The sequence below is a fragment of the Tigriopus californicus genome, chromosome 11, assembly GCF_007210705.1.
Source record: "Tigriopus californicus strain San Diego chromosome 11, Tcal_SD_v2.1, whole genome shotgun sequence".
Taxonomy (NCBI): domain Eukaryota; kingdom Metazoa; phylum Arthropoda; class Copepoda; order Harpacticoida; family Harpacticidae; genus Tigriopus; species Tigriopus californicus.
In genome coordinates, this window is record NC_081450.1 from 744,702 (window position 1) to 765,313 (window position 20,612).

General features: G+C 42.5%; 3 protein-coding genes across 3 annotated transcripts; 1 reads left to right on the forward strand and 2 right to left on the reverse strand.

Annotated features, from left to right (window-relative positions):
• Positions 1-383: 383 nt before the first annotated feature.
• On the reverse strand, positions 384-10,193 carry LOC131890538 (large ribosomal subunit protein mL40-like). The gene is made up of 2 exons (XM_059239898.1): positions 9,747-10,193; positions 384-766 (listed from the first exon to the last, which is right to left on the reverse strand). Exons 1-2 carry the CDS (start codon positions 10,093-10,095, stop codon positions 435-437), a joined length of 681 nt encoding a protein of 226 aa, XP_059095881.1. The 5' UTR covers positions 10,096-10,193; the 3' UTR covers positions 384-434.
• Positions 10,194-11,531: 1,338 nt separating this feature from the next.
• Positions 11,532-14,559, forward strand: LOC131890163 (uncharacterized). Its single transcript, XM_059239455.1, has 2 exons — positions 11,532-12,401; positions 13,856-14,559. The coding sequence occupies exons 1-2, from the start codon at positions 11,663-11,665 to the stop codon at positions 14,467-14,469; spliced, it is 1,353 nt and encodes a 450-aa protein (XP_059095438.1). The 5' UTR covers positions 11,532-11,662; the 3' UTR covers positions 14,470-14,559.
• Positions 14,560-16,231: 1,672 nt separating this feature from the next.
• Positions 16,232-19,353, reverse strand: LOC131890162 (loricrin-like). The gene is made up of 2 exons (XM_059239454.1): positions 18,759-19,353; positions 16,232-18,642 (listed from the first exon to the last, which is right to left on the reverse strand). Exon 2 carries the CDS (start codon positions 18,636-18,638, stop codon positions 16,386-16,388), a length of 2,253 nt encoding a protein of 750 aa, XP_059095437.1. The 5' UTR covers positions 18,639-18,642; positions 18,759-19,353; the 3' UTR covers positions 16,232-16,385.
• Between the last annotated feature and the right edge of the window lie 1,259 nt (positions 19,354-20,612).

Below are 20,612 nucleotides of genomic sequence, written 5' to 3' on the forward strand. Positions count from 1 at the left end.
GAAGGAGACTTCTTAAAAAGACCCCCTGTCCAACCCTGAAGGTGTTCGAATGCGTCCCATCCCCACCCATGTCAAAAGGATCCTCCACCGAGGACGAGGAGAGTCCAGGGTTGGACTTTAAATCCGTGAGCCCCAAGAAAAGGTGGCAGAAAGTGAATGATCTCGAACATAACAAAAGTGATTATGAGTCATATCCTGAGTCACCCATATCCGTGGAGGACCCCGCATCCGAGGATGAGCAATCCAGACCGACTTTGATACACCGACATCCGAAGAAGCAATGGGTGTACAATAACTCTCTAGTTCGGACTCCAAGCATAGGACGACGACATGAAGGCATATTTCTATGATATTCGTTGAAACAAAGTCCATTTCAAACTCTATTTGTAGCTTTTATTGCTTTTATTCGTCATTCACTTATCATTCACATTCAGCTAGGACTCATCGGTTTGCTTTTTGCTCCTCCTCCTGGGATTGGAGATGAGCTGGGTCATGAACTGTTTCATGTCCCCGTATTTGATAGTGAACTCCTTCGTCACATCCTTGTACTCGCCGTCCTGGATGTACTCCGGAATTGGCAGCGTGTAAACGGGACCCTTGGCCTTGAATGGAAGCAATGTCGGGTCGTGTTGAATGGCCTCAAAATGCAAGGCCGGAGACAGGGTCTTCAGCACATCCAAAGCCTTTTGTTGGCTCAAAATGACATTGTCAAATTGGCGCACCTCTTTGCGGTTCCGGTTCCCGCAAAACCGACTCCACTGCTTGCCTATTAAAGAAAAACAAGATGTCTAGGATGAAGATCATGGGCATCAGTTGGTTCAAGTCTGTTTGAATTGAGCTGTGGTGCTTCAAGGTTCGAATCCGGTGTGGGGCGTCGTTCATATTTTTGTTTATTGGAAGGGAGCAATTGTGACAAAGCAATAAGCTCGGAATTACCTGGAGGAACGATTTCCTGCCACTGGGATCAGTCTTAATGGACGGATGGAGTTTCTATCCAAAACTATTCTTTGCCTTTGCTAAACGTACTTTGATGCCATATCCATAGATAACATCAGCACATGACAAACGAAGCATTTTTGGATTGCATCATGCATTTTTGACATCTGTTCATTGCTAAAGTTGCATTGATTTTTGTTCCCATTCTAAATTATTACCCAACATGAGAAACCAATGTTGAAGGAAACAAAAATAACCAACTCCCCAGGTGTTCAAAGGGTACGGTGTCCAGAACTACTCAAAAATAAAAATGAAATGAACATTGATCGACAATGATTGCAAGTGCCTGCAAATGGGTTAAAATGAAAGGAGGAGACATGGCGTAGTGGTTAGCGCAGTTTCCTAACATTCCTACCGAGAGAGAGTCCCAGTTCAAATCTCCTCCCAATCTTCTTCAAGCTACACCCAAAGACAAAGAACCAAACTGATACTGGACATGAAATTGCTTATCGGAATTGGGATATGAATGATGTGATGGTTGACTTCGTTGGCAGGGTGAGGTGCACCCTCTAACCCTTGCACATCAAAGCAAAAAAATAGATGGCACAAAAACTACGTGTAAAATATAACTCCAATTCAATTATGTTTAATATTTGCACGAATCTAAAGCCATATTTTGTCGATTTAGTTTCATAATGTACAAAAATGCAAGATAACGAGAGTTGACATTTGCAAGAGCACTCAAGCTTTCTATTTTCTGGCTCAAAGGGACCAATTTCAAGAAAACCTCTCCCTCACTCAATCAGCTTTTGCCCAATAAGCTACGTGGTTCTCAATATGCTGGTTGCCTAGATGAATTCGCAAATACACTATTTTTTCTGAACAAAAAGGAGCCGTGGAATAAAAAATAAGCCTGATTAAAAGCGATGCAGAAACACTACTACGTATCTTCTTTCCTACATCTCTCTCCTTAAGGGCATGGGGTCTTTGAAAAACGGAGTTTTTCATGTTGTTTTTCTGCGACCTATAACATTTGGTGAACTAAAGGCTTTCTACGCTACACGAACAATGGTTTACGTTCGACACTCAGACGGCGCTTTGCGGATTAGCCCCTACCAAATAAAAGGCCGATTGGGCGTATTCATCTTTATTGAATCATAATGTCCTCGAGTTGTTTCAAGCGAATTATATCAAAATCTTATGTATAACTAGTGACCCAGGTTACAAAATGTTCGGAAAAGAAATTGCGTTCATGGTATGTCAAGAGTAGTTTATTTTGCGATCTTCAGTGCCTCTCACCCATTTCGTTTGGGTTGTGTGACGTTGCCAATAAGGGCCCTATTGGGGCTTATATTCGAAGAAGTAGGTATTGTATTAGTATTAGTTAATATAGTATATATAGAAATATATATAGTATATAATAGTATTAGTTTTTATTTTGACAACATAAATGGGCAAACCTGCGGGCATTCCCGAGATAACAAGTTATGCTGAGAATCCAAAGAGAAAAAGCTGGGAAAAATGGCAAAATAGTCGGGAAAATAGTCGATAAAATATGGTGTATCTAGAGCAATTTTTAAAGGGGCAATACATGCTTTTGTTTGGAACACTTTTTCCCGTCCACCCTGTAGTTGAAGCGCACCTTTATTAAAAGTCTTTACACATACAAAAGAAATGTTGAAATTCAGTTTTACGCGTACATTAACTTGTAGTCTCTGCTGGGTGTTCTGTTACTCTTAACCTTGCTCTACCTTGCTACAAGACATATAGACATGAGATTTGTGAACATGTGTAAATGTAAACAAATCCAACCACGATTGGAATTTGAGTGCAGTAATTTTATAAAAAGAACCAACCAAATGCAGTGTCTTCATTTCAAATAGGCATTTTCAGGGCTTGAACCGTAACCGAAAAAAGTAACACGTTGCCATAACTTTTGCTGAAAAGCAACGCGTAAACTTCGCTTTTTAAAAAGACATCTTTGCTTCTAGTTTGCAACCAATTAAAATAATCATCACTAATCCAATGTGGCTAAGGAATAGTAACGTTAACCTAGGATTTCCGTTTCTTTTTTCAACCTTTGGTGCTTTGAAAAATGTAGCAAAATTGTTCTTTGTTCCGAGTGGGAAACATGAGAGAACACAAAGGACAGTTAGATTCAGTGGTCGATTTCTTGCGCTTCTCAATGAGGGCTTTCAAATTGGCGTCATCAATTTCCGAAGATAGCGCCATCTACCGTTCATAGGGTAGGTTTCTTGAAAAATGGCCCGTTTAAGATTTCAAGTTTGGCATTATTTTGAACGATTTTAGGATTCAGTTTCATACAAGCTTCTATTTTCGTGTCTAATCCGCTTCAACCCTTATCCGCTTAACCCCTTCACCCCTTCCAAGAACCAATTAAATTCATGGCCGACTGAAATTCTCAACCCAGATTGGTTGAGGCACAAGGCAAAGCCGTCAAAGGGATGAGCCAAGAGAATATCTGCTACAGTGTGATCAAGGAATGGTTAAACTAACATATGCTTTCAATTTTATATGCATTAGATAAGTATATGTACTGACTCAGACATGAGGCCCCTTAGCGGGGCTGGCCTGGATAAATAAAGGGAGAGCAGAATTCCTGCTTTCCTTTTTGCTTTCTTCCTCTTCAAACGCCCTGCATGGCGGAAAAAAATTCCCGCAATGTTCAATGGGCTAGCCAATGACAATTATAAGCACCATCCTAAGCAGCATAAACCAAGAGATCATGTGAACAGATTTAGCTATAGCTGAAAATAGGTACTGGGCAATCTAAGGGACTTTTTCATGAATAAAATTTACATTCTAGTTTTTGTGTTCCCACTTCATTTGTATTTTTTTCATCCTCTCTCCCATTCAGGGAGATCTTTTATGAAATATGAAAAGGGATGGAAAATTCATCTCCTTAACTGAACTTATTGTCCTGATTTGATATGGATATAAATAAGTCAAATAAAATGAATAATCTTCTTGTCTTGAACTGCTGGGATTCCAATTCCGGTAGCGGTAAGGAAGTCCGCAAAAAAAAATCAGTTAAACTCAAATCAGCCGGATCTAGTTGCTGAAAATTATTCGATAATTTGAAATACCTCACGTTTTTTCCAAATCCCTCCTAAGACACTACAATAACACCCTGAGAACAGATTAAAAGCAACAAATTCATCACAATTCTTCATCAGCTAGGCTCTGACAAAATATGTTGTTTCCACGTCAAGGAGAATTTCCAGAAGTTTGACGTTTTGGATGTGCCAAGGAGCTGAACTGAGCAATTGGGAAAAAAACGATTAGTAAAACCATCTCAAATTCATGCTTGACATATGAACAACATTTTTTGTACCAGTCTAATCATCACGAATCCAATGGCCGAAGGTCTTCAGTTGAAAAAGCATACAGGAGTGTTAGTTATCGATGCTATAAAAGTTTTGTGAGTGATAAGTGCGAAGTCTTTTAAACGGTTCTGCTCTGCATCCCGTGGATGTTGATTTATTTACGCCAGAAAAAGTAGATGTGCCAATGCCCTTGACCGGCCATATTCAATCTCTGATCTGATCTGAGAGCAACTTGTGAATGAGCTATTCATCAAAGTTTGGGAAAGGCCCAAGAAAAGTTTACTGACGTAATATAATCTATAAAAACAGCCTTCTCAAAAGGAGTGCCACCCAAGTCATCATTACCAAGTGACACAACGATTGAATAGCCCTTTTCAGCACCTTCAGTGTTTCTCAAAGGATCACCAACGCAAAACAAGACTTGAACGAAATCAAGACCAAGGACAAAATGTTGTAGAGGTTTTTTTTGCAGACTTCCTTACCGCTACCAGGATTGGAATCCCAGCAGTTCAAGACAAGAAGATTATTCATTTTACTTTACTCTTATTTATCTATATTATTTGATCATTTCATCATTTATCAATATCAGACTTCAGGCAAACCATTACAACCCACTCTCTGGACACTTGACAGTGTAAACCATTTGCGTTAGGGTTCTCATGAAGTTTGTTTGTTGGATAACTTGAATTGCTTCGGATTTTTCATCATTCTCAACGTTAAAGTCCTGTCCAAGATGGCTGATTTCCTTCATCATGGCGTGATTGTTTAGAAAGTTAAAACATACTTTAAATATTCACTCTACATTTGAAGTCCAAGGGATTCTAACAAACTTGAACCTTGTAACATATTAGTAAATACAATTATTTGAACAACTTTACAACAAAGAATTGTTCTAAAGGCTCGTTTTTGATTTTTTTTGAAGTATATCCCAATGAATACAGTTGGCATGATGTTCAGGGAGGAGCACCTGATTTTGCCAAAAGGGAGGGAAAGTTGAAAATTCGTAGGACTTCCAACCGATTCTTGTTTTTCCAAAAAGTTAATAAGCCGCCCATTACCTAAGCTTTGGCTCACATTGGTGCAATCATATGACTCCAATGTATAGTATTGACTTTTCAAGTTTAAGAATTTCGTAGTATGATGACTAACGCCTCAGGAAACCTCTAAAAGTTGTGAAGGCGATTGTACAAGACATATACGACCCAAAACCCAAAGCAAGTACAAGAAATAGTCGAAACAAGGTTTTGTGAGACAGATTTTAAGGCATTGCGAAATTCTCAAGTTTGACAAGTCAATAGCGCCAAAATTACTCTTGGGCGAGCTCATCCAACTTCTTTAATACATAAAACATCACCTGCCTTTTTTGTCCCCATGGATTTTACATGCCACTTTCTGTAACTCAGAGCTTGACTCTCAGATGGCGGGACAACAGCACCATCGGAAAAGCGCCATCGCGGCCAGATTACCGTGATTTCTTTTCACCTTGAACACGATAATGCCATGCATGGACGACGTTACACTGGACATATTTGACGCCGCCAAATGTACCCTAATAGCATAACGGAAATTTTAGAAGCCATTGAACTCAACCTCCCGACCAGAAATTGAAAAAATAATGGTCACGCTCTCCAATCCAGACAAATTCCCTCGCAATAGACAATCGAAATTGTAGGGAGGAACATGGCTAGTTTTAAGCTGTAGCTGGAGGAATTCCTGTCTACCAGGACTTTTTCCTATTGTTCAAGTTTTTCAGCTCTCCAAGTGAAGTTGAGGTAAACGGGTGATACAAGATGAACGAGCTGTGAAATTTGACATGTTCGAATAAAGATTACAAGCGACAAGAATTCGTGTAAAGTTCCAAAATATTTTTAATGTGAGTGGTTGCTAGAAACATCCAAGCACTCCTTGAAAGTGAATCAGACGTGTTTTGTTAACTGCAGAAAAAAAGGGGCCAACTACTACACGATCCTGGAATTCCAATGTCAATCATCTTGAATTATAAACAACAATATACGTGAAAATTGGACTATATTGACTGAAAATGATTAGCAGTAACCTCTTAAACAGGATGGAGGGTGAAAACAGATCCAAGGTAAGGCCTAACTTATCGTTTTAGCCCCGTTTCCTAATGAGAGCAGAGCCTTCTGGGGTATACGACGATAATTTGATAGACCTCCAGTTAAATTGAGACCTCCATGTTCAAGGGATACATCCCTCATAACTTGTCTTTTTGAATCTGAAGCAAACACTTTTCATAATTCTCAGCTTGACCGTCAGATGGCAGGCCATTAATATTGAGGTAGAAGGCCCGCCGTGGCCAGATCATCATGATCAAGTTTGTCTAAAAAATACCTGTTGACTAATTTGCTATAAAAAACAAAGGCTTTCCCTCAATTAACTAAAATTTAATAACGGTTGTTGAATATTCTTGCCAACCAACAACATCCTGATCTAATCAATATTAATTTTGTTCTGTTAGTTCTGATTACAATATCACTTTTGATTACCATGAGATATGTACGTATAGTGCCTCTAACTAAAACTCCAATAATAAGGAATAGGGTAAATGGGGGGTCCATCAACTGTCTTGACAACTAAGCAAGGTTGTCAATTCTGGTTGTCAGCTCAATGTTCAAGTCAAAAAGGCCAGTCTCCTTGAAAGTTAATTAGAAAAGGCGAAGGTAAGTGACTCCTAGGTGTGGCGATTTCAAGACGTGACACGTACCATTGAGACCTACGAGGAGTTTTATGTCTTATATATGAATAAGTATGTAATTTCGATTGGTTCTTGTCACATCGCTTCTTTGATTGAATGTATTCTCTGTGAATCTTGCCATATCCGAGTTGCTTTTGAAACCCTTCAACATTCGAAGTTTTTGGGACTTTTCTATGTCCCATTATAAATCCACAGCTCACAATTGACATGGATTGTAAATTGGAGCTGATCTTAAAAAAGATAGCTATGAATCACCGACCCACAGCTGTCTCTCCATGCTTGGAAAATTACACTCTTCGTTGATTTTTAGTCTATTTGTTTCGCCCTCATCTACACGAAGGGCAATACAAAATATCCTAAAAAAAAAGAGCATGGCAGTGACACTTTGAAAAACAGTAACTTGCAATAGTTGCTCTACTCCAGAGATTAACAGCTTTTTTTTCCGGCGTCAAAAACGGGCCGGGACATGGTCTGTCAGAAAAAAATAATGACAAATTGAGTCTAAATCTGAATATTATTTTAATATCTATGGTCGATGGGAAGTTTCTTGTTTTTCAAACACCATTTCGGGCCCCATTCTCAATGCAGCTTTCGACGGCCTTAAATAATTGAATATGCCTCGTCTAGGTGTCGTCAAACAATCTTGAATAATTCAAAGCAATGAAAAAAATTAGGCAATTGAATGCTTTGTGTGCTCATGCAAAATCGATCGTAGTATGTTATAAAAAATATGCACATATGAAACTCATCTTTCAAGAAATGGCTTGCACAAGGCAGTCTAGCTGTTGATTGCGAATGTTTTGCAATTATCGCCAAGGGTTGGTGCCCATTCCTACCAAAAGAAAAGTCCACTAAAAGTTGTGCCAATTTGAGCAATGAAAAATATTAGCATTTTTCGGAATGCCTTTGTCTCTTTTTTAGGCGTTATACAAAAAAACTAGGAAGGCAAAAAGACGTAATTGGACCTTGGATTTTTTAAAGTCATTTTTTCCATTTGGAATTGCCTTTTCTTTTCTACAAGTTGTGAGTGTCAAGGACCAGACTGAGGTGTGGAGAAGATGAAAGTTGTCTTCTTTAAATTAAAATTATGACTAATAATGCCAGAAAAACGAACAAGGTGAATGTTAATCATTTATGGGAGATTTTTGGTTTGATCTGCGTACCTCATTTCAATATGAGGGGTAGTTCCGTCCGGTATTCAAGGATAATTCGATTTTTGAGTTCATGAGGACAAAATGACTCCGTACACGCAACTCGAAATAAAGCTTACATAATCAAAATTGAATTATATACGGGGCACTTTTTTAAAATCAGGGAACCAAAGGAAATAACCTTTTTGACATATCTAACTTTAACCTTTTCAAGACTTTTTTATCCCCCTACAGTTGTTAGATTTCTAGTTCGGCAAATACTATTTTGAATGGGCCTGTCCGGAGATCAAAAGGCGGTCTAAATTGATCAATCCCGGACTTCTAGAGATGTGGACTGCGGATGGAAGCCAAAATTTCGTATCTCTTAAACCGTTCATCTTATTCCAAGTCAGCACTTCATACGACCGCAAGATATTGTTGAATAGATGACCTTGGGCAAATTTCAGCCCAAACCTATGCTTAGGGAACTCAGGAGACATGGTTTAAGTTATCTAGTAAACACTACATGAAATTCGAATTTTCGGCAAGAGCAGTTGGCCGTCAAGATCGTTTGCAGTCCATATTTCTAGAAGTGGATCAATCAATATGCGACAGCAGCCTCCAAACCAGTACTGATGAGTTTGAAAGCTCTGATTGTTGAAAAATAACAATCTGTTTAAAAAATGAAAACATTTTGTCTTCTCTTATTTTCCGATCGTTTTGCATTATATGTATTATTTTGTGCATTTGCATTTTTGACCGATTTGACGGGAAAATTAGAACTTCTTCATTGGTTTTCCCCTTTTTCTTGATTAGTTCGCTTTTAGCAACCCCTTTCAAGAATACATCTCTTCAGCTGTCAAAATCACTTTTTTTTTTTTAGTAAATGGCGAAATGCAATTGATGCTTTCCTAATGAACTAAAGCGTTGCTGTACTCTGTAGCAAAATCATTCAAACTTCACTAAGCTTTTTTTGTAAAAATAAATGTGAAGGGTTACTTTAGTAGCCTAACACGCTTTACCTTTTGCCTTCTCTCCGTACACACTTCAGGTGAGAAATAAAACATACTATAATGATTTCGTACAATAGAGTGATTTTAAAGAAAGTGCGTACACCCTAGTTTATCGTTCTTCAGCGTTTATGCGTTGTGTTTGAAAAAGTAAACAGAGCGAAAAGTATCGAGATATATTGCGTTTCTCGACATTTTTTGCAATTTTTTTTGCACTTAAAATGAATGATTTTTGGACACTGTAGACGATCTCCTAACCTCTCCTAAATGTTATGAATCATTTTATTAAAAATTTAATCTATTAAATTATTAATTATAATTTATTAAAAAAATTAAAAGATAAACAAGTACTGAAACGGCAAGGAATTCCCACCCAGATGTTTTTTGTCTTACAATGACCGTAGACTACAATTTGGGCCCGAAGAGGATTGACAAAACGTGTGAGTGTCCGAGCGCTGTCGGTGTCCATCTTTCTTGGTAAAAATCTCCTAAAGCCAGGCCAGGGACAAGGTCAACCTCCATCATTTTAACAGTTCAGATCACATGTTCCCTTTCCTAATGAAGACAGGTTTGTGTCCCAAGACATCATAATTCCATTCCTACTGACCTAAGAGAATGCGTTCTTCTTGGATCTCATACGGGACCTCAGTGCCCCGATCCCGTTGGACTTTTTCCTTGACCAAATGCGGCGGAACCTCAACTTCCAAGACAGGCTTGAGGATTCGGTCCTTCTTTTGCATCTTCTTCAAGGCCTTGGTCAAGCGCTTGATTTTGCGCTCATCCTTGAATTTTTCCAAGGCCGGATCCATGCGCTTCTTCTTTTTGCCGGGCAGCATGGCCAGCGGTCCACTTGTGTGAAGGCCAAGCCCACTTACACTCGCCGGAGCCCAAGCGTGACTCCAAGTCCGCCATAAGGGCGCCCGTGTTAACCCGGAATACAAGGCCCACACACTCATTATCCACGTATCCGTCTGTCCGACACCAATCACTACTGTCTACTGTTTTATATGTCTTCACCTTGTCAGCTTGGCGAAGTGTTGTTGTGTTGTTGTGGTGTTGTGGTGTTGTGGTTCATGACGACAGGCATGTCCCAGTTGGAGAGAGCACAAAAAGACCAAAGCCATCACAGAATTTGGCCAAGAATATGTCGGGTGGGTTCAGGACACAGACTAGGCACGAGTTTGTAAGACCAAAATAATTACAACGTGTCTTTTACTCTCTGGGGTGAAAATTTTGGAAATTCTCCTGTGTCAATGTTCTTGTGCTGAAGTAGATGTCATACTATTTTACTGGGAAAATGAACCATAAACTGTAGTTTAGTTACGGTGACACTACGGAGAGGACCATTTCAATGGGGTACCCCCGCGTGGTTTGACGAAATTTTTTTTGAAATGCGACAGTGCTAGATTTTACCCAGTCGCATTTCAAAATGTGCGTTCACGAAACTATCTGATAATAGCAATAGGTGCAACTGGGTACAAATCGCATCTCAAAATAAGCACTCACGAAACCATGCGGGGGTGCCCCATTGGCAAACCAACTTGGCTTATTGAAAAATGTTGTAAACATGGCCCTATTTTATTCAAGGGCTAGCTCATCCCACCAACTCTAATCTGTTGGTGGACCATGTAACATACTAATATGGAGGTCATGAAACACCGGAAATTTTCCTGTTTGATCTGGTAGGGACCACCTTGGCAGTAGCGGTAAGGATGTCTGCAAAAAGCGACAAGAAAAGTTGTACCCCATATCAGGAGCTCTTGCTTATGAATGGCTGAAAAATGCTTGACATTTCTTTTAATTGTTAATCCCCGTGGGTATTGGGATATTCTCCAGGATTTGCTTGAAAGATATAAGTCACAGGGATTACAACCACTTTACATAAGGTGTCAAAAGTTTGAGCAAAGCCAAGTGCCAGTCTGATTTTAAAAATTCTATTGGAGTTTCTAAGGAGCCTCTCAGTCAATTGATTGGTGAACAGTTGGCCTCTCCTCATCTGGTAGTTGTGATAGTTCTAATCTGTCCCACTATTTGCCTCAGGCTAACCTGTTTCAAACACCTAAAGTACCTTTAAAATGGTATGTGTATGGGCCTGGTGGGCTCATACTGAGACATTCTCACATTCTCACTGATTCATTACGGTTTATTGACGGTTGCTCAAAAAATCCAGTTAGAATTGACAAAAATGCCTTTGAACCCACCTACGACCCTCCACCCTCCGCCGCCCATCCAGGAATCTATTCTCTTGACCTGTTCATCGTCAATTTTCGCATCTTCCAACCCTACTGGTGAATCCTCTGAATGTCATTTTCGGGTCAGATTTCCAGCTTTAGGCCTGCCTTGATCCGATATGGCCAAACTATTGGTCTCACCCGAGGTTGCCACTTGGCATTCCGGTCCAGATAAATATTGATTCTGCGGTCCTGACCGTGCCCGACCGTGCCCGACCGTGCCCGACAGAATCTGTGGGTCCAATTTGGCCAGCGTAAGGCACTCGATAACACGGGTTGGATTGCGGGCATTATGGGATTGAAATCACGTGAGCCCACCACCCCACCCCTCCGCACCACGCTCCCTCGGGACAATAAAGCGGGCCCGACCCGGCCCAATCAGCCCTTGAAGGCTACACGCGCCTTTCATCACGGGTCAACCACCCATGCTGGCCCGCCCGTGCGCGCTTTTCTGGCCAGTCACGCCAAAAGTGGTCCCTTTTTGGGCCCGTCGGTCTCTCGGGCCAAGTATTGGAAGAAACCACCCCTCAGCCACGCCCAGTGGCCGCCCCCGGATCCGGACGGGGCCTTGTCCGAAGAAGAAGCCGACCTGGAACTAGCCCTGAGTCGCGCTCAAACGCGATTTTCGGAGGTGTCAGTGAGCGATCGGCGGCATAAGATCCGCGAGATTCTCCACACCATTTGTCAAACGCGGCCTTTGATCGAAAGTCGGGCCGGCTTTCGATCGGCCAGTCAAGTCGGAGGGGGAGGACGGCGAGTGGCCTCGACCTCGCGGGAGCGGCCCTGGACTCGATCCACCCCCGTCAATTCCCGTACCCAACGGTCTGGCGTGGCCTCAGCCCCCACGGAAGTGGCGGGTGGATCGCGAGTGGGTCGGTCCCATTCGCCCGTTGGATTGGGTCGCTCGCCTAGTACGCCGTCCATAGCCCCGCGGAGGTCGCACCAGATGCGCCGACAAATGTCTTCGTCCCAGCTCTCAACCATCCCCTCCCTGGCCTCGGAAGAGCACCGCTCGTCCGCCCCACGACAGGGTCAGACTCTCAATAGATTGCAAAGAAGTGCATTCACATTCTATTAGATGTTATTTATTGCCTTTGACAGGCCTAGGTCAGGTATTATATGTCCAGTGACATCTCGTTATAAGAACTTCAGTTTTAGGAACAATCCTGATGTAAGCACCGTTTTAATAGCCACCGATATTTTGCTTTATAACATTACTAACTTAAGATGCCGATGGAACATTGAAGGAACCCGTAAAATAAGCATGTACTTCATAATTTTGACTAGCCTGGATTTTTTGGACGGCTCAATAGTGTAAACGTTTATATTCACCACGAGTACAATTGACTCTAAAACCTGGTTGAGGAAAAAGTTCATGGATACTTTTGAAAATGTGATGTAAAAGATACCTTTTGCACCTCCTTTAACTGCTGTTGGGTCCCAGGAGGAGGTGAAGGAGAATATATTTTAGTATGTTAGGGTAAAGACTTTTGGAAAAATGGAAATAGTCAAATGATCACGCGAAATCGAGGGATGGCAGAATCATCTTGGTTTGTCTAAAAACAGTAGCTCTCTATTCCTCACATTCTTCCTGCTTGGCTTATTTGGCAAAAGCTGAAGGTTTCCGTGAAAATGCAACTAGAATCCCAATACTTTACACTTAAAAGAGCAATGTAAAATATTTGCATTTAAACTCAGGTCTTTTCACCTTGGGAGATTACTGAGCCAAAGGACCCAGAGGAACTAAATTTGATCAAGAATCCTGCATGGCCTAGGGTATTGATGTGTGGGTCCAATCGAGGAGATAATTGGGAGGGCTTTTGCATTCTAGGATTTTGAAATGATCTTGAAACTTCCCTCAAAAAAAATTAAAACCAATTTCATGATGGCTTTCTACGTGTCTTTTTTACTTCTAAACGGGCTCATATCTTTGCGTTTGAAAAAAAAAATTTCCTGGAAAAAAATTATTTCGTGCTCTCAAAAAAAAAAAAAAAGTATTCACTGATTTGTTGGCCCTCAAAAAGATTTTTTCTTTCCAAGCCTTAGTCCTTACCGTGTATCAAAATCTACTAGAAAAATCAGAGTTCGGTCACTGGAACAATCTGGATGTAAGAACCTTTTTTCGGTTATGTAGATAAATGAAGTTCATGGTCAGACTTTTTGTGAATCGATGTCCTTTTTTAAAGCCACGAGTTTTGATGATAGTTTCTTCAAAATCCTTTTTTGTTACTAGCCAGAACAAATGTATTTCCAGAGATTTATTTTGTCGAAACTAATTTAAGGGGTGGATAAGAGATTAGGTAAAAGAGATGGTTTAGGCTAAATCTAGTCTTTATTCACTTTTTTGTATGTATCATTAACCCTCCGTTCAGACTTAAGAATTATCAAAATATTGTTCGTACAATGATTATTGAAAAGTTTCTGAACAAAAGCCATTAAATTGAATGCATTTACTCAAGCCTGACCCTGTCTTGGAATATCATAGTTACATCTCAATCCATACAAGTCGAACCCGAAGATCTTGCCAGCCTCGCCGCCTCAGTCACTCTCTCACCATCTCCATCCTTGATGCAATCTGAAGTCCATCATCAACCATGTATTGGGCATGTCGATGAATCCAACACAATCGTGAATGATCCTTCGGAATGTGCTCTGCCCGTGGTTCGGGGCGTCGGTATGGATTATATTCATGCCAATATCGATGGTGCCGCCGTAATGGGCCATCATAAACGAGCCCAAAGCTCGGCATCATCAGCCCAAGCAACTTCCATATCGGGTCATCGGCCGGGTACGGTTCCCAAGTACTTGAGACATCGTCAAAAAGAATGGGACGAAGAAGCCACTCGAATACGCAAGGAGCAGGAAAATTCTGACATTCCCAAAGACCACAAAGTCCTCACTGAATCCGACCGACATGAAACTCTTAGACGGCTTAATGATCGGTATGAAGAAGTGATTATGGACTTGAATCGATTGCCAGTTAGTTCGGATACCATGAGAATTCGAGCAAGACGCAAAGTTTTGGAAGAAGAGCTCAATTCGCTGGATGAGGCCATCAAAACCTATTCCCGACCTCGTGTTTTTGTGCTAGATCAATGAATTTATAACAAAGCACCACCGTATTTACCTTGTTTAATTAGATGTGATACTCCTTGACGCCCACTCACCTTGTTTCGTCTTGCTTTCTAGGTTGGCCATGCAGCAACAAAAGGTCAGGAAACGCTTCAAAGAGTTCATTCTCCGGAACATTAAGGACAGTATTCAAGAGCAAGAGTATCTCGATGTTGGCTTCATAGGTCAGGAGGGATCCCTCAAGATATCCGCTCATCGGTTTGTGTTGGCCGGGTTGAGCCCGATGCTCCGGAAGGTGTTTTTAAGCAGTGGAGATGAAGAGGAGACATGTGTCATCTTCCCCGACATCCCGCATATGACCATAGCTCAATTCCTGTCTTTGGCCTATGGCATTCTCAAACCTGAGGTGATTGAGCCTGATGACAGAAAGAGCATCTTGGATTTGTGTCAAATTCTGGAAATGGATACTACAACAATCCTGTCAGAACCAACTATTGCCACTGTAAATATCACGGGAGAATTTGGTGATGATTTTGTCCCTTCTGCTGTGGTCAAAGAGGAAAGTGAAGAGATGGATGAAGATCCTGGCGAAGAAGAAGACGAGGAGGAGCAGGAAGAAGATGAAAACGATGACGAAGAAGAGAATGGAAAGACAGCAGATCCCAAAGATATGGAAGTGGAAGAAGTGAATGAGACTCGCTTCAAGTGCTCTGTTTGTGGGACCACATTCCTAGAGGAACACCAACTCAAGGCCCACGAACCCTCTCATCAAAAACCACCGGATGTGATTCCACATTCTGAAATGCCACCTCGTCTCCAACCTCAACAAACAACCTCTGCGTCTAAAGCAACTTTATCTCATCCTACAAGCAAGTATCCGTCTCAATCTCAAGCAATTGCATTACCTCCAAGTGACACCATCACTGAGCCTTTTCCTTCAACGCATACATCCGTCGTTGCCGTAAAATCAAGGGTCTTGCTAAGGGAAAGTAAACTCGATGGTCAATTAAATAAGGCCAACGACAAGAAGAAGCAGAAAAGAAACCAACTCTCAAACTCTACTTTAGATTGTCACATTTGCAGCAAGAGTTTTGCTCGGAAGGATTCCTTGAACGATCACCTCAAACGGCATCTGGGTACAAAGTACACATGTGGATTCTGTCCCAAGGTTTTCAAAACGGCCAACGACTTGTACAAGCACAAACAAAGGCTACATTCCAAAGAAGCAGGCGTGAAGAGCGCATATCCCGTAAAATGTGACATATGCGGTCGAAAGTTCACAGACATGGGTAAGGCCTATCAAGATCATATGAACCTTCATACCGGTGAGAAGGGTCACATGTACGAGTGCACAATCTGCAAGGAGCGATTTCGCACCCAAGTGGCTTTGTCTGATCACAAATACAGCCATATGGAAGGGGGGACGCACAAATGTAACATATGTAAGAAAGTGTTCCGGCGAATCCAGAACATTCGGCAACATCTAAACACTGTACATGATGTGAAAACGGACGACGAATATCGGGCCAACATAGAAAAGTTGTTCTTAAGTGGAGTAGAAAAGATGGCGTTTGAGTCTCAAGTAAACAAGGATAACGCGTCATCTTCAGAGGTACAAAGGCAGGTACCATAATTTTTTATTAGCCAACTGTTCTTGGCGGGTACACAAAGAAATGAATATTTATATTTGGATGTGTTACAGGCAGATAGAAATGGAATATAAATATTTTCTTCATCATTTGCCCTGTCTACAGTCATTCATGAGGAGGAAACTTTTGTAGAGAAATAAAATATGGATAGACAAAGGTTGGTAAAGCTTTTGGTTACCAAGCAGTGCCCTTCTCTGGACATTAAATGGGTGTTTGTTTTGTGTGTTACAAACAATGAATTAATACAAGGGATTTCAAATTTCATTACTGCGTTATATACTCGCAAATCCTTGTTTAGCGCCGTCCATGGCTTGCAGATGGAGCACTGTACCCTGATCCACCACCATTGGATGGTGCGTTGTAGCTGGATCCACCGCCTCCAGAGGGTGCACTGTAGCTTGATCCACCACCTGTGGAAGGTGCGCTGTAACCTGAACCACCCCCTGTGGAGGGAGCACCATAGCCTGAGCCGCCGCCTGAGGAGGGAGCACCATAGCCTGAGCCGCCGCCTGTGGAGGGAGCACCATAGCCTGAGCCGCCACCTGTGGAGGGAGCACCATAGCCTGAGCCGCCGCCTGTGGAAGGTGCGCCATAGCTTGATCCTCCTGAGGATGGAGCTCCATATCCTGAACTGACCTGGGGTGCTCCATATCCACTGTGTCCACGATTACCGCGTCCTCCCTTCTTTCCCCCGCGACCGCCTTTCTTTCCACCTCCAAAGATATTCTTCAGGCTAAATCCGCCCTTTTTGCCTCCAGAGTTGGAGGGTCGTCCATAAGAAGGTCGAGATGGGGCACCATATCCGCTATTTCCGCGGTTGCCACGTCCTCCCTTCTTTCCTCCACGTCCTCCTTTTTTTCCGCCCCCAAAAATGTTCTTGAGACTGAAACCGCCCTTTTTGCCTCCTGAGTTAGAAGGACGTCCATAAGATGGTCGAGATGGGGCTCCATATCCACCACTATTTCCGCGATTGCCACGACCTCCTTTTTTCTTGCCCTTGCCAAACAGATTGAAACCACCTTTTTTCTTGCCCTTTCCTCCAGATGATGGTCGACCATAACTTGGTTTAGGTGCTCCATAACCAGAGCTAGTTTGAGGGGCTCCATATCCAGAGCTAGTTTGAGGGGCTCCATATCCTGAGCTAGTTTGAGGGGCTCCATATCCTGAGCTAGTTTGAGGGGCTCCATATCCTGAGCTAGTTTGAGGGGCACCATATCCTGAACTAGTTTGAGGAGCACCATAGCTTGAGCCACCTCCTCCAGTAGATGGAGCATTATATCCAGAGCCGCCACCTGAAGATGGCGCACTATACCCAGCATTTCCTCCACTTGATGGTGGGCTGTAACCCCCTCCAGAGCTTCCTCCTGATGAACCACTGCCATAACTGGAGCCACCTCCAACAGATCCACCATGACTGGTTCCCCCGCCAACAGATCCACCGCCGTAGCTGGAACCACCTCCAACAGATCCACCACTGTGGCTTGATCCACCGCCAACTGATCCACCGCCGTAGCTGGAACCACCTCCAACAGATCCACCACTGTGACTTGATCCACCGCCGTAGCTAGAACCACCTCCAACAGATCCACCCCCATGGCTTGATCCGCCTCCAACAGATCCGCCGCTGTAGCTGGAACCACCTCCAACAGATCCACCCCCATGGCTTGATCCACCTCCTACAGATCCGCCGCTGTAGCTGGAACCACCTCCAACAGATCCACCCCCATGGCTTGATCCACCTCCTACAGATCCGCCACTGTAGCTGGAACCACCTCCAACAGATCCACCCCCATGGCTTGATCCACCTCCTACAGATCCGCCGCTGTAGCTGGAACCACCTCCAACAGATCCACCCCCATGGCTTGATCCACCTCCTACAGATCCGCCACTGTAGCTGGAACCACCTCCAACAGATCCACCCCCATGGCTTGATCCACCTCCTACAGATCCGCCACTGTAACTTGAGCCACCTCCAGTTGATGGGGCACTGTATGCAGATCCTCCACCACTAGATGGAGCACTGTAACTGGATCCTCCACCACCTGAAGGAGCACTGTAGCCTGAATTTCCTCCACCGCCTGAGGGGGCACTATATCCTGAACCACCACCAGTAGAAGGGGCATTATATCCAGATCCACCTCCAGTTGATGGGGCCCCATACCCTGAGCCACCCCCTCCTGAAGATGGGGCACCGTAGCTCGATCCACTTCCACCTGATGGGGCACCATATCCTGAGCTTGTTTGAGGAGCTCCATAACTTGATCCACCTCCACCTGATGGGGCACCATACCCCGAGCTGGTTTGAGGAGCTCCATAGCTTGATCCACCTCCACCTGATGGGGCACCATAGCCCGAGCTGGTTTGAGGAGCTCCATAGCTTGATCCACTGGAGGGAGCCCCATAGCTAGAGCTACCCCCTGAAGGAGCACCATAACTCCCTCCGTTATTTCTGTTTCCCTTGCCTTTTTTTCCTCCAAAGAAAAAAGGTTCGGCCATGGTGGAAGCCACCAATGATGCCAATAATAGGGTTTTGACATAATGCACCATGGTTCTGGAAATAGAAGGGGAGGTTTTACTTTGATGAAAGCAACACTGAAGAGAAAGTTCAGTGTTAAAGTGTAAGATTTGGTCTCAGATCTCAGATATGGTAGATTGCTTGATCCTTACCACTTTGAGTATGAACACACTCAATCAAAAGACAAAAGTCCCAGAGTTGCAGAATTGTTCCTTCTGCGTGTTCCTCTGTCAAAGACTTGAACACTTCTGACTCAAAAAATGGTTTGTTCCCAACTTTTTTCCTCGGACGTTGGCGTCGTCTTTGTCAAAAAAAATCAACGCTTTATCCATTCATTGTTGCCAATACGTGCCTCGAGGCTGAAGAGGATCCTCACACTCCCGCCAACCCACCCACCCCAATCTTGCGTCAACATCAACCTGACTGGGGGTAAGCAACCACTACAGACGTGCAGTGGTACATGTTGATAATATTGATGGTACATGCTCTGAGGAGGGTGGGCCCCCCGAAACGTGTTGCTTTAGCCAAGATGCGCTTGGTTGGAGTCCAAGTACGCCTTGTCGTCTAGTGAAGCTTCTACTGTGTGACGCAAAGTGACGCTTCCATGACATGACCACATGGCTCGGAAGATGCGTCCATTTTAGTGCATGAAATTGAAAAGGATGAGCCACGCAAGCATGTTTTTCCAGATAAAATCAGCCACTACAGATGGGCTCTGAACAAATCATACCTGTACTGTATGACCCAACCTCAGAATACCGGCTCACTTAAAATTTGACTGCATGGCTTCTGGGAGGTCCATATTGTCAATGATCATCGTTTGAAATTGATCTTGACTGGTGGATTCCCATACAATCAAGAGGGTACAGTTTGAGAACAGCCTTTTGCAAAAATGTGCAAAACATTGTTAGAAGTTTCAAGGTTCTATTTCTTCACCATGCATAAGTATGCAAATATGTATTCCTGTAAGAACAGACATTGAAAGAACAACTTTTTAAGGCCTTGAGCCAAGTCAAATACCCCATAAACAACACCAAGAAGCCATGCATAGCACGTAATCCACTCAGTACAGTCACGCGCCCGTCGCGTCGTCCTAATCATCGACCATAGTTTTCAACCACTCTGTGGCTTATTCCTAAGGATTAGGAAGATCTCTCAATGACCAGTGTTCAAATACCGGAAATAGATTTGACACCTCAGCCCCGCCTCATCACTGTGAGAGTCGGGTTGTACTTTATGAACGAACCACTTAAAAACAACTGCCCCTCTCAAAACCAAATCAACTATGCACACGGTGGTAACATTTTCTGTTGAAGTGTTTGCTCAAATGCCAAGACATCTAAATATGTTTTTCTTTGTCAAAGAGACAAAAGGAACAACTTTAGTGAAACACACATGTTTAAAAGTAGCTCAGATAAGTGTGTTAAATCACATAAAGCACATAAAAATGCATCATTGTGAAAAATGTAGTCAATCAGTATTTAACGTAGCTTAGTTATGTATTGACCTGAAATTGCACCAACTTCTATTTAGCACATGCTTAGTTATTACAAGTTGAAAGTTGCGTTTTCCATCTTAAAAGATCGAAAAATGGCCTAATTTTGTTTCCAGTTATTCCCAAGGCATATTTTTGTCTTTTTCAATGACACGACACGAAGTAACATTCCTCCATTTTCTTTGAGATTTCTTTTAAAGCTAAAAGTAGCAAAAAATGTCACTTAAATCTTTCAAGAGATGTTGAATTGCCTTTCATTTTACTTATGTGCCCAAAGCTACACTATCCTATTGTGTTCCTAAAATATTTGACAAATAAATGTGACAGTTAAATTTTCAAATTTGTCACTTTTTGCAATGATTAATTTCTCCGTACTAGCAATGTTTTTACTTAACGTTATTAGAATTTTGTCAAAATTCAAAATTAAGCTTGATTAAAGTTGCGATTGACAAATATGGCATCAACGTTATGAAATATTGACATTAAGTCAGTTTTAAGTTATATTGCGAAC

Coding starts and splice junctions, on each gene's coding strand:
- LOC131890163 (XM_059239455.1), top strand. CDS start 11,663: ATGGGATTGAAATCACGTGAGCCCACCACCCCACCCCTCCGCACCACG. Junction 12,402..13,855: donor CTCGTCCGCCCCACGACAGG/GTCAGACTCTCA, acceptor GGAATATCATAG/TTACATCTCAATCCATACAA.
- LOC131890538 (XM_059239898.1), bottom strand. CDS start 10,095: ATGAGTGTGTGGGCCTTGTATTCCGGGTTAACACGGGCGCCCTTATGG. Junction 767..9,746: donor AGAAGAACGCATTCTCTTAG/GTCAGTAGGAAT, acceptor TTTCTTTAATAG/GCAAGCAGTGGAGTCGGTTT.
- LOC131890162 (XM_059239454.1), bottom strand. CDS start 18,638: ATGGTGCATTATGTCAAAACCCTATTATTGGCATCATTGGTGGCTTCC.